Source organism: Lampetra fluviatilis, chromosome 23 (genome assembly GCF_964198595.1).
Source record: "Lampetra fluviatilis chromosome 23, kcLamFluv1.1, whole genome shotgun sequence".
NCBI classification, from domain to species: Eukaryota; Metazoa; Chordata; class Hyperoartia; order Petromyzontiformes; family Petromyzontidae; genus Lampetra; species Lampetra fluviatilis.
The window spans coordinates 12,524,121-12,538,566 of NC_136297.1; the positions used below are offsets into that span (position 1 = coordinate 12,524,121).

Here is a 14,446-nt window from a genome sequence, read left to right on the forward strand (position 1 = left end):
TGCGACAGAGAATGTAAACACTCTGCAGTCACGAAAGCTCCAAACGAAGATAGAATGTAAACAGATTGGCTTTAAAAAAAGGCAGCCAGAAAACATGAAACCACACACGGTCCAATCCGAGCATTTACAAAGAGTTTCATCGAAGCCGATTGGTACATCGTGATTCAAACATGGCTAAGGTCGGGATTGAAAGCTGGAGGCGGCCAAGAGGCCGAGTGATTCCAGAATCGTGGTGCGACCGCTGAGAGCGACGCCCCACCAAACGCGCTGCCGCCATTGCCGCTGCTGCTGTTGTTGCTGCTCGCTCTGGGCACGACGCATGGCGGGATGGGGTGGCGCGTCTCCCCGCTTGCGAGTGATTTGGATCTGGTTGTGGGCAACGCAGCGGCTGTGGCGGTACCTTGTACTCGCACCGGAGGCTTGTCCGAACGCGTTTCACTCCTGTCTGAGCGAGGCCGAAGGACGGACCCCGAATAGAGAGAGACTCGTTGTGTCGGCGGGTTGAGTGATTGAGGTTAAGCGAGTAAACAATCGTCATTGCCAAAATCGGCGACAACTGATTTCCGAACCTGTAAAAGTTGCCTCCCTACACTAAAGTGCAGTGACCAGCACGGCCAAAGAAGCCCCATGAAAGACAGGGCATGGAAAGGCCTCACATAAAGTTGTCTAAATAGGTGGTGTCCATGTTACAGCTTGTGTTCCTGCACCCGTAACTCACGAGTGCCCTTCCTTCCCACTTTTGACAGATCCCAGCAAGCCAAGAGGAAATTCTCGCTGCCGTGCAGCCTCCCTGTGCTGGGCCCCCACTGCGGGATCCCCCCGAGCGCCGGCCTCCAGCACAAGCAGCAGCAGCAGCAGCACAGGCCCGGCTCGGCCAAGCCTCCGGGGCACACGGACAGGCCGCTCAACTTCAGCGTCGGCTCCCTGCGAGATCCGACGGCGGGCGCCGCCGGCTCGTTCCACGGCGGGGGCAAGTTCGCGATCGATGGCGTCAACGCCGGCGCCATCGAGTCAGGATCCGGGCGCCCGCGCAGCGCCCTCGCGACCGAAAACGCCGACGCTCGCTCCGCCGAGGCGGCGGCGGCCGAGCTCCAACAGTCGGCGGACGACGTGGAAAAGGAGCTGTCGGCCTACGAGCGCGTCGCCAGGTCCATGTCCGAGGACGGCAAGCAGGGCCCCGAGGTGCAGGAGAGGCTGAGGAGGATCCGGCAGGAGCTGGCGAGCCTCCAGAAGGATCTGACCCTGGAGAGCCTCCAGAGGGACCGCGATGCGGGCGCCATCGACCTGTCGCGCAGGAACTCCGGCGAACGGCGCGCGGCGGATGACGCGAGGCCCGCGTGCGGGTTTCAAACGACGGCGGACGCCCGCAAAGCCCCCGCGCCGGGCGGCGCCACGGACGAGGACGACAAAGCAGCGGAGCGGAGCGACCCCACGCGGGCGCCGAGGTCGCCGAATGGCGGTGCCAAATGCCTCGACCTTCGTCTCAAGTGCGCGGCCGCGGGGAAGCCGTGGCGCGGTTTCGCCGGCTTGAACGGCGACGCGCAGGCGCGCCCCGACGCGCCCTCGCGGCGCCACGCCGGCTCCGTGGCGGCGGCCAAGCCCGGCGTCGTCGCCGTCCCGCCCGGCGACACAAAGAACCAGGAGCGAGCGGCGAGAGAGCACGACGGGAAGAGGAGCACGGCGAGGGACTTTGACTGCGATGACGTGGCTCCGGGCAAACGGCGGCACCTGTCGCGCGATCACTCGAGCTACCCCTTTGCGTAATTCGGGACTTGAACGGTATTCTGGGCCATCTCTAGGGGGAAGGGGGAAGGGGGAAGGGGCTCGGGACAAACCACACCGTGTGGGCCCCCCCCCCCCACCCGACGCCTTCAAACATCTCGCGCCGTGATGTCGAAGCGCGGGCCCCCCCTGGGGCACGGCACTGGCGGCATCTGCAGTCGTGGGTCAGCTAACTGGCGTGCGGGTCGTAGCGTGTGGGTCGTAGCGTGCGTGCGCCTTTGTTGGACACGCATGCCTCAGGTTCCCCTTTGAGAAAGGGAAAGGTTTCCCGCCCCATAGTCACGGCACCACAAAAGCAAAGGGACGACCGTTATTATTTTTGAGCGCGCGTTTGTAAATTGTAATGACAGCAAAACGCCGCAAATATCATGGAAAAGTTACGGCAGAAACAGTTTCGGCCACATAAAGATGCGATATTAAACACTGCAAAGTTACGGACGTTCAACATAGGCGGATTGGTTGTATTCCGTACACGTTTTTATGTATGTATGTATATTTCCACACGTTTTTATACGAATGAACGAAGTGGTTTATTGATAAGCTACAGCAGATTATTTGTATTATTTGTAGGGCTCGGTAGTGCGACCACGCGAGATGGCTCGTGAGTGGACAATCAGTCACCCTCGCTCCTCCGTGGATCAATCAAATCGCGATTGGAAGAATCCATTATTTACAACGTACTTCGGGTCATATCAGCGGTGGTCAAACAACGCCCATAACTGACACGGCGTGGAGAGGACTTTATCCAGCAGTGGATTGGCAGAAGGCTCGACAGCCATTATATATTTTTTTATCGATAAATAAATTTACGCTCAACATGACATTCGCCCCAATACACTGAACGTAACCGTGCAGGAAACAGGACAAACGATGGGGGGGAAACCACGCCGGGGAGTGAGACAAAAAACAAAATCGCGGATTCCCGGATCGAATCGCGACCACGCACGCACCGGGGTTGACAAATCCATCTGGCCACCGGGGAAACGAGGGCTGTGAATCACGGGAGGCTTAGCGTCTACGCCCGACCCCCCGCAGGTTCAGAGACTCCAGCACATTGCGCACTCGACGCAGGCCAGAGCCATGCTGTGGTTTAGTTGTCACACTGCAAAGCCGTCCGTTATGAGTCCACGCACCCATATCGAAGCTCAGGGTGGGCTCGTGATGATTACGAACGATCGGAAAGTTTATTCACGTGATAAAAATCTCCATTTGATCAAGAACGACATGATTTTGTGGCTCAATTGTTACCGTGTTCTCCAGATTATAAAGTTTGAGGTGCGTATTATAATCCGGCAGGTGTGTATGTGTGTGTGTATGCAGAGGTTAGCGCGCTGTGCTTAGAACCTGCCAACCCGGGTTCGATTCCCGCTCACGGCCAACGCCAGTGACGATTATCTGAACCAGTCCTGGGCCTCCCCAACGTCGACTCAGATAAAAATAATTAGTGCTGGGTATGGTGTGTAAGCATCGCCACTAGGGAGACAAGGGCAGCCGGGCGTGCTGTTGGCCACCCACTCCCTCGTGTGCCGTACCAGCCTTCATAGGTGCTTGCTAACAGCACTTGCCCCTACAGTCTGTTCAGGCTACACGAGGGATTTTTGCCTGTGACTTAATTGATACTGGCCACAAGTCGGGATGTGTCTTGTTTTCCGCAGCCCTCTTATAACCCAGGGAATACGGTAATTACAATTATTGCTGATCACTTAATGACATGACAGGAATTTGTAGGTGGTATGTTTACACTCACTGTAAACCTCAGATTGCTGCATGTGTATGTTACGGTTAATAAATGCAAACGCAAGACATGTTTTAAAGCTAAATTATTTCCAAAATGAAGGTGGCGATACTGCAGGTATATAGTTAAGCGTACGGACATCAGTAAAAATGTAAATGTACATAAAATAAATTATTTAAGTGCGTACACTGCTCTCAACAGCACTTTCCCAATCAAAAGTCGCACACAAGAGACATAAAACCTCGTACAATTCAGACAAATTACCAAAGGATTAACCAACTGCCAGGCTTAGATAAAGGTGGTCCCGTGGCCAATGATAAGAGCAAGGCAAGGACGGTCCCCCAACCCTGGATAAAAAAAGCCGGTTTATTATGTTGCACCGGAAGCTCCGCTGTGAACACGCCACACGGGACATCAACACCGCTCGGCAGCCCCAGCCGGTGGGCCCGGGGCCGGGTTCACGTCAGCCTCATAAGAGACACTTTTTAATTCGCCCCAAATGTTTTTTTGATGTAGGGCAAACAAAGCACAAGTAATCGATCGTGACACATCTGTAAATACAGCCGAAAACGCATTCTCAACGCCTGAACGATGTTAATCATAAAAACGATAATGCACTCGCTTGCATGTAGCATCATCTAAATAAACACGTCATCGTTGCAATGGTGAGAGGCCTCGTTCTTTGCTTCACATCAACGCAGAGCCGTCAAGTAGATCGGCGACCCACGATTCACTCGTTCACTCTGCTCGCCGGTGGGCAGTCGCCTCCTCAACACTCTCTTATCGCTACTACCGTGGTGACTATTCCCGTGAATTTCGCTCATTGATTCCTCTACCCACGCAGAGGACCCGAGTCTATCAGACAGACACTCACCATTCCATCTCACCCATCGCCACACCGCAGGGCACAACTCATTCGCTCAATCACCCACCACACTGCAGGGCAAAACTCGCTCACTCACCCACTCACTCACCCACCCACTCGCTCACCCACCACACTACAGGGTACAACTCACTCACTCACCCTCTCACTCACCCACTCACCCACCCACTGCACTGCAGGTCACAACTCACTCACCTACTCCCTCACTCACCCACTCACCCACTCACTCACTCACTCACCCACCCACCCACTCACTCACTCAGCCACCCACTCACTCACCCACTACACTGCAGGGCACAACTCACTCACTCACTCACCCACTCACTCACTCACCCACCCACCCACTCACTCACTCACTCGCTCACCCACTCACTCACCCACCACACTGCAGGGCACAACTCACTCACTCCCCTGCTCACTCACCCACAACACTACAGGACACAACTCACTCACTCACTTACTCACCCACTCACTCACCCACTCACTCACTCACTCACCCACTCACTCACTCACTCATCCACTCACTCACCCACCACACTGCAGGACACAACTCACTCACTCACTCACCTACTCACTCACTCACCCACCCACCCACTCACTCACCCACTACACTGCAGGGCACAACTCACTCACTCACCCACTCACTCACCCACTCACTCACCCACCCACTCACCTACTCCCTCACCAACCACACTGCAGGTGACCACACCTCTCTTCCTGTGTCTTCCCTCGCACTGCTCATCTTTGGAGTTCCCTTCCAACGTCTCTATTCCCAAGCAATAGCAACCTCGCTCCATTCAAGAGACGTGTTTATAACTGTCATATATTACAACTTTGACCGTGCCGTTTGTCGCTGGCCGTTTGATGTCTTGGGTCTTTGGGCCCTGCGCTCAGCCATCGTATTAAAATAAAATCCCATTTTATTGGATGTCAGATTTGTTTGGCGTTATTTGGGATGTAATTCCACACCTTCGGATTTAAATGTATTACATCACAATATAGTTTATTGTATGCGCATACCATCTGATTAATCTCAAAATAGCACGTAAACACACGCACGCATGAATCAACAAAACAATAACAGGCTGTACGCATTCTCAATCAGATCATGTCTAAGCTATTTGTAGCTCCGGCCATAATTAAACGAGTTGCAGTCCAAGATGTTAAGTTGTACACAATCCTGGGGGCATGTTAATGAAGCCAATGAAATGGGGTTCGCTCAGAATGAGCAGTCTCAACAACGGGGCTATTAACCGCAATCCCTCCGTGATCTCGGAAAGGAGCATAAACCACCGTCACGCAAACTCCGGCCATCCTCTCAGCAGCCAGATTTTGGCTGGCCATCGAACAAGGACGGTCACCGCATTGCGGCGCTTTCACATGCGCTTCTGCGACCGTCTGGAACGCTCTTCCTTCCGATATTAGGAAGCCACTGGAGCAATGCACTTTTATATCCAGATTGACAAACTAATTTCTTTAGAACTGCTTTTTGTGTTTAGTTTGTTTTCCTTTCCCTGAAGCTCCCGATTCGCACGGTTGGCTATGTGCGGTGCGAAATAAGTTCAACATACATACATACATAAATATCTTGGGCAAACGAACATTTGGGAAGAAAGGTGTGTTCCCTTCGGAAACAATGAGAGGCTCCCTTTCAAAACTCTTGCACGCATTTAATGGGACGGGCCTGATGCAAAATAGAAGCGCACTGGGTAATCTCAGCTATTGCTGCATAATTTGAAATATCATCCCTCTTGAGAGGCCCGTATGGCATGAAATGTTTACTTTGGACAGACGCGTGCGTGGCATTACACCGAGAGACACAAAGGGGAACCCGTGGATCGGAGAAAATATGTAGGTTAGCGACACCGATACCACTTGACAAGAAAGGGATATGATAATTGGTTCTTTACCCTTCTATCTGGCAACAAAACTGACACCTTTTTACAAGGAGTCATGTTTGCATAGACCGCAATACCTGCAGTCATAATACAAACAAAAGAACATAACTCTGATAATGTGCACTGTCCTTAAAGTTGAGTTGTGCACCTTTTGGCGTCATCTGGTCCAACCCATATGAGACTAGGCTCTAAGGAAAGCTGTCTCGGGTGTGGATCAATCAACTTTAAGGACAGTGCACATTATCAGAGTTATGTTCTTTTGTTTGTATTATGACTGCAGGTATTGCGGTCTATGCAAACATGACTCCTTGTAAAAAGGTGTCAGTTTTGTTGCCAGATAGAAGGGTAAAGAACCAATTATCATATTTTTACTGGCAAATGAGGTTCCCATAGTGAAGAAAGGGATAGAAAGAGTCTGAGAAAACGTCCAATCAAAGGGAGATGGAACCAGCAGATTCAGCTGGTGTGCAGGCGCTACGTGGATTATTACATCGCAATATCGTGAGAGATGGAGATGGCTTGGGGATGATTTCATCCAGCAATATCTGCTGAGGCATTGCACCGACAGCCAATGCCTGCTGTCTGGGTGATCACGACGACGACAATGACATTGACATTGACAATGATGATGATGATGTGAACGAGCGCGCTCGTGCGTGTGTGGCCGACGAGCTCTTACCGTCGGAGAGGCGCGAGGGCAGCAGGAGGCCTCGGCGGCCCAGCTCGGCCAGCGCCAGACAGCCGCCGTGCCACGCCTGGTTCGTCTCGCCAACGCTGGCGGGGGTTAAACAGATCAAAAGGTCAGAGTCGAAATAGTTTCCGGGCTCAAAAGAGCATTGAGGCAGCGCTCATTTCCTCTTTACAGCCCTGAGCAGCCAGTGGTGGAAATTCCACAAAGTGGTATTCATTTTTTTATCGACCTGACAGTGATGATGGGTCCCGAGTTAACCCCCAACCAGGATTTTAACTCACAACTCTTCCCATTACGAGCCGCTCGCTCTCTCCCGCGGAGCGGCCTGGCCGGATGAAACCGATACATCGGTGGAGTTGTCTTTTACACCGTGCAAGGGCTCGCTCGGACCATGAGCCTCTTTTGTAAGAGAGGCCTGTTAATTACAGCGCTCCCATTATCTATACAAGTCTATATATACGTCATGCTCTTGGATGACCACCACATTTAGCCAGAGACGCAAATAATTGTTGCATTGCTGAGTGACAGGTCATATTCACGTACATATACATGAGGTTGTAAAGACTATTCAGGAAATAAATACATATTGTTAATTATTGTTACTATTACTAGGGGTTCTATGCAAAATATCAGTACAGCACAGTGGCTTCAGCAGAACTTCCTGCATGGAAAAAAAATCTGACTTTTAGATGAAGACAAACGCGCGTGATGAATGTGTATCGAGCACTTGTGTCTACCAGGATGGTGATGATGGTGATGATGGTGATGATGGTGATGATGGTGATGATGGTGATGATGGTGATGTGGTTTCATCATGATGATAGCAAGGATGAAGTTGATGGCAAAGCTGTTTGATGATGATGATGATGGAATCTCTCGAAGCCGGACTAAATTCGTGGGAGAGCCTTTTCCGCCTATAGTGGATGTCTGGCATCCTGGAAATAAATTACCAATCGCACAATTCTCTCTGTGTGCCATGTCCAGTCTCAAAGATGTTGGCCATCGAGGACATCCTTCCATTTAACTCTGCCCATGAGATACTCCTCTGAGTTCAAATCCGATCGTTCAAATTGATTACGTAGCTTAATTCACTGTCTTCTCCAGCCTCTTGTGGCACATAGAATTCCCCGGTCAGACCCCATACACATTCAGTCTCTTGTATTCTGATTGCACGTCCAAGAAACCTAACTTGACGAATACATCATTCCGAATACATTATTATAAAACCAAATACGTGCTTACTAAAAAACTTAATTTACATGTACAAGCAATTAATACTAATCTTTCAATTTACAAAAAATTCCCCCCCCCCACAGTCGTCCATTCCCCAGCAGCGTTTGCCGTCGTCCTTGCTCCAATCGTCATCATCATTTGCGAACGTTCTTCCAAGCCCCACCCGTTTAGCGCCCGTCTATTCCACGTTCGACGTGGTGCTGTTTGTCGCTGGCCGCTTGCCGTTGTGCCACCCCCTCCTTCCCCCTTGGAGCCCCGTGCTCAGCAACCGTGATTTTAATAAAAATAAAACACAACAAAAAAAGATCACAAAGGGGAAACTTTTATAAGTGCGGCCAAACGGTTCCCCTGCCCGTCGGCCCTTGCCTGCCCCGTGCAGGTCCACTCCAAATGGGTCGCTTTATGCGCTAGTAAAAGCCATATTTTCCACGTGAATGAGCTGACCTTTCTGAAGCCGGTCGTCAATTACTGGCAATTTACGAGCCTATCGCCGAGATAAAGATCGGCGCAAATTGCGTAAGCCCTGCTTAACATACGAAGGTAGCGCTGCAACTGGCTGCACTGTACCGGGAGAGGTGGGGGAGTGACACAGTAACCCGCAATGTGCTCTTGAACCAGGGACCAGAGTTCGATTCTTGGCCACGGTCAACATCAGTCTTCATCCTCTTCTCATAAGTATGGCTGATGTTGCCTGTTCTGGATGGTTACCAGAGTCGAACGCTACAGGAGAGTTTTTAATTGTCCGTCTGTGCATCGAATGTCCGCATCTAACGTCAGTGGCAGGTAATGCTTGAACACATTCTAGGCCTCCCTGTGTCTTCACCAGCAGAGAACCATTTGAGATAAAAATCCGGATTAGCTAATCATTATTTGTTATGCGCCGATTTTATTTGCTTCACTGCTCTACTCTCTTTTCATGTTATCGCTTTTGCCATTTTGGTGAATTGGGTGACACTTGGAAATGTGAGTCAAAGTCCTGGTCCCATCGAGTTCTTGCCCGGTTGAACAAAAGTAAATTTGGAAATCGCAGCAGGCTACTGCGTCTTACAATCTGCTACGGGGGAGTGTGTGTGTGTGTGACTGGATTTTTGCTCGCCGATAGCATTTCCCCCAAAAGTTCTTGCTATGGCTACACAAGGGGAAACTTTGTCTTTGTTTGTTGACCAAATTTGTGTGTAACTTTATTAACGTCAGGCCCAAGTTTGGGGGTGCTGCGTACGTTCCGGAGCGTCTTTTCATCTGGAGATCACGGTACGATAACGAAGCCCTCCACCAAACCATTGGCGCCTTTTGTGAATTTATTTATAGTTTCGTACAAACTTTTTTTTTTACCTTACCTGCAGCTATGATCATTTGGAACGAAGGAGCAAAAAATATCCCTAAGTCAATAATTGCCCAGGGTATGTAACAACTCGAGTCACGGCATGTCAAAATGTAGCCCGCGTGGATTAGTGTCGCAAATATTAATATAATCAGAATAGAGTATAATTTAATGCATCTGGCACGGCGTTAAAACACACATTGCATTTATCATCAGGAATGCACATCCCACGCCTCAACTGAAGATGCCCGCGCAACTTTAAAACGCGCGCACACCCAAAGGGGCAGCACTTAAATTGCCACTCGTGGTAATGTGTGAAAGCTCCTATGCGCGATATTTAAAATAAAATCGTGCAAAGAATGCAATACAAAGTGCTTTACAGGACTAAATGAAGCCACTGACGCAATGTAAACAACAACAAGAATGATGCATTCTTAAAAAAATTACATCACATTATAATGAACGAAAAATATAATAAAAATGCACAATAAAAACACAATAAAAGCATCCCAATTAAAAGCCAATCTAAAAGGTATCTTTGAAGATTACTCTTCCAAGTGCGCGCACGCTTTATCCCACCACACTTGACGCACCGATGGACTGAGCCACGGTGCTCCCTCATACACCTGCTGGGTGAACGGACGCGGACGGATTTGATCAACGTGCACCACTGTTTTAACGTCTGCACCGGCGGGAGATGGAATCTCCGGGTTTGCGAGTCCGGTGTGCGAACCGGTGCGCCGCAGCATTCCCGACATAGACTGGATTGGATTTTTTTTGTTTGTTAAATCCGCATTGTTCTGTGCCGTCGTAAAAATCACCGGACGCATTGGGTATGTGTGTCCCAACAGGGCGAGCACGAGAAGTGGGAGGGGAAAGAAAACAGATCGCAATTTTCTCCCCGGGGGCCTGCGCACATTACACACCGACCGCGATGCAGGTAAGTTACGGCCCTCGTTCCAAGTTTTACGAGAGCGGATCAAAAGCTTTGCACCGAGCAAGGCAGATAAGACACAAGCCGCCCCGGGGCTAGTTTCTCCCCCGCGGGCCGCCGCCAGGGACCATCAGCGGCGAGCCCCCGTGCCGTGGCCGAGAGCGAGCCGCGAGCGTGCCCGTCGTGGAAAATGGGGAGCCGTGGCGCAGCGGTTAGCGCACTGCGCGACAAAACTCCGGGCGGCCAGAGTTCAATTTCTGCTTACGACCGACAACAATGACAACGAATATTTGAACTGGTCGAGGGCTCCCCTAGGTCAGAGCAGCCTTAAATGAGTACCTAGTGCGGTATGTAAACATCAGCACCGGGGAAACAAAGGCGGTTGGGCACGGTGTTGACCACCCACCCTCTTGTGTGCCGTGCCGGCCATCACAGGTGCTCGCAAATAGCACTTGCCCCGAGAGTAAGTTGAAGGCTATACGGGAGATATTTGTTTAGTCTTTGCCGTGAAAACATCTAATTTAGAGCTGGGTTCTTCAATTATTTGAGTAAGCAATTACTCTCTTTATTATCAGTTTGATTATTCATCTACTCTGATAACATGAACGAATTTGGGGTGGAAAAAAAAATCTCACTTCTGTTCCCATCAAACGTCATCACTGGAAGGGAGGAGATGGGCACTGCGATGACATCGTCATTATCGGCCGCGTCACGCTGGGCGTGGCTTGTAGGGGTTTGTCACCTTCAGAAGGAAGGGATGTCGGGGCAGTAGGCAAATTTTCAAGGGGCCCAAGTAATCGATCAAGTCGATTGCAATGTTTTAGTCGAGTGATCAACTTAATCGTCGCAATTCTAATCTCAATAGACCAGACACAGGGAAGGGCTGTACCACACGAGACAAGGGGTGGAAATAGTTTCAGGAGTTGAGTCCCTGACAGTCCCGGCTGAAATTAAGCCCTCCTTATCATGCCAGTCACAAATGTAGCTGGCATGTGTCATGTTTGTGATACGTCTAGATGTATCACAATAAATACCATGGCTATTGTCTTGTAAAGAGAGACCTGGGTGGTGTAGTACCTGGATTGTGTCGCACCTGAATTGTGTAATACCTGGATTGTGTCGTACCTGAATTATGTAATACCTAGATTGTCTAACATGACGCCACTGCAGCGATGTCACTGCGGCACACTTGAAGGTGGAGAGAGTTGAACATCCTGGGAGAGTGCAGCCCGCGTGTGGATCCACAAGGGACCTTTGTGTTCCGAGTCCCCAGCATGTTTGTTCACGACGTAATAACTATCGGCACTGGCAATAAGAAATCAAGGGGGATACGCCGGGATCCGCCATGGTGGGGGACGACCGACGACATGGGAAAAAGTTAACTCCGGAGCGGAATTCGAGCGGAGGCAAAGGAAAACAGCGGAAGAGAGCAGAAGAGAGGAGAGCGGCGAGATGACGTCACAGAGTTCGGAGGTCACTGCCGGACTGGAACTACTTAGGAATGGTGGTGGCCTTCTCCCGGCAGTGGGAAGCGAGCGGGCTCACAACGACAACAACAACAACGATTGGCATTCTTGGAGCACACTCCCATCAGTTTGTCCAAATGGCATTGCAATGCATCTGTAGAAGCACGTGAGTTGCAACAAAGTATTATTTTAAAATTAAAACGTGTTTTTTTTACGTTAATATCTGAATGAGGGCTAAATATTAGAGGGTGTCATAGTGCTAAGCAAGAGGTAATGTTTCATGCGCAGGCATCGAAATTGTAATTAATTTCCCCGGACGCAAACAGCCGCATCGTAAAAAAAAGTTCCATTAAGTTGCTTCTCCAGTCTGCAGCCCGAGTGCTTTTAAATTCCTGCGTGGGCTGACTGCACTTTACCATCTTGGGACCAAAAAAACATCAACGCAGAAACTCGGCCACGAGCATTCTACGCAGCAATTAAGATACGAATCTGCTGCCCCGCCACAGAGTTTCCCAGCTGCACGAGGAAGGGTGACATTAGAGAAGACTAAATACAGTACAATAACAAACTAAACAGCTGACACACTGAAAGCATCACAGGTGGAAACGACGACATCCGAGGGCCAGATGGAAAGACCAGGACCAGGTGGATAGACCAAGCAGACAGAGTCTTGGCACAATGGGATCTAACCATTACGACAGCAGAGAAGGCTACGAGAGGTGGCGGGAACGCATGTGGAGATCACGTACGGAAACGCATAATTCCAGCTGATGAAGAGGAAAATGAACACGAGTGTGCGGAACCTTTTGTCAGTCACTGCTGGAAGGTCTCCCCCACGTCACATCAGGGTCGTGGGGATTGGTTTGACCATACTTCCCCACGTTGGTTAGTGCAGGTTGCCGAAGTGCAGGAGACGTAGGCATGGCGGGCATGTAGAACGGGCTCAGGGAATCGCTCGCCACTGATGTCAGCTGTGGCTGAGAATTGAACTGAGGGCCCTGGGGTCATAGTGCAGAGCTCTACTCCACCGTGTGCATTCCATGTGATAGCCAAAGAAGAAAAGAACATGACTGCAGGTCCCTATGAAAGTTTAAATTAATTAACATTCAACTTGAACTCCGAATCATGCGAGTTGCAGATTAAACAAATAACCTCCCCGGCATGTTCCTACATATCCTTATTGCATCAATGTCAAATAAATAGCGTGCATGGGTTATTAAAAATGCAGGTATATAAGTACATAAGTAAGAAATTGAAACACCTCTTAAGCTCGATTGTGAAATCGTAGATCGTATAAGTTACCGCATCGCAAGTGCTATAAACATTACAACATTTTGATGGATGGAGGAATCTTCCATTCAAGTAAAAATTATGCTCTTTCTTGACATTTATTTTGTTTGTACAAGGCAGAGCCCCACACCATCGTTCCATTTTCATAATGTTCAAACAAACGGGGCATCGAGATGGCCCATTGCAAAATGACGCATTAGAACAACATCAAAACGCCACCATGGCGGGAGCGTCACAAGCGAGTCACACGCAACTCACGAGGTTCGCAATGCGCACTGTGATTAATGTCAACAGCCTGCGTTAGGCTAAATAAACCCCCCCCACTCCCCCCGTGGAATTTGGGTGGTCCCGATTCTGGTCATGTGAACGCAGAAATCCATTCCTGGGGTCGTTGCCGCCCGTAAGAGTCATCTCGTCTCGTAGGGTCAGTCAACAGGAAAGCACAAATAAGGATGGCTCTGTCAAGCGTGCCACGGTGGCGAGACGTTAACTACCTCGCCCGGTATACAGAAGGTCGTGGGTTCGATGCCGACCCTGGTGATGCCGACCCTGGCGATGCCTGTATATTTGGAGTGTGCAAGTTCTCCCCATGGTGGTCGTGTGGATTTTTCTTCGGGTCCTCCGGTTTTTCCCTCCACATTTAGAATCAACGTCACCACGCGCTGAGAGTATTTGGCTGCTAAGAATTTGCGCACGATAAGCCACTTCCTTGAGCTATCATTTGTGGCCAGGTCGCTTCTAAAAAAGAGCAATATAGCTCAGTGGACCTTACCTGGTAAAATGAAAATAGCACAGTTACATACAGTAATGTGCAAGGCACTCTACCCACCTGCTCAAGCTCAACCAACACTCTCGCAATGCAATGAAGGTGGTGCCATCTCTAAAATGAGAGGCTCATTAAAAGTGCTGTTTAGTGTGCGGCACTCTCTGATAACGTACAAGAATGTCGTTTAACCTAATACACTTAATCAACATCATAATAAGCCACGGTCAATCCGTCTGACCTCCACGACGCTCATTAAGCACAACGCTCCTTACCGCTCATGTAATGCCCATGGACATCACGGCTCTTCTTTCAGCTAACCCCCCCATAAATCCCCTTTTCACCCACTCACTCCACGTGCGAAAATCCTGGCCACGACTACCTCGGACCAGCACAGACCAGTGGCACCGTGGCCAGTTCTGGCTGGCCAGCTCTGCACCACGACCAACC

General features: G+C 50.1%; 1 protein-coding gene across 2 annotated transcripts in view; it reads right to left on the reverse strand.

The window, feature by feature from the left end:
• Positions 1-14,446, reverse strand: part of TBCD (tubulin folding cofactor D) — a 112,601-nt gene that overhangs the window by 77,400 nt on the left and 20,755 nt on the right. For both annotated transcript variants that reach the window (XM_078867249.1, XM_078867248.1), the window contains exon 13: positions 6,978-7,072. In XM_078867249.1, coding sequence (XP_078723375.1) covers positions 6,978-7,072 — 95 coding nt within the window. The remainder of the gene's footprint in view (positions 1-6,977; positions 7,073-14,446) is intronic.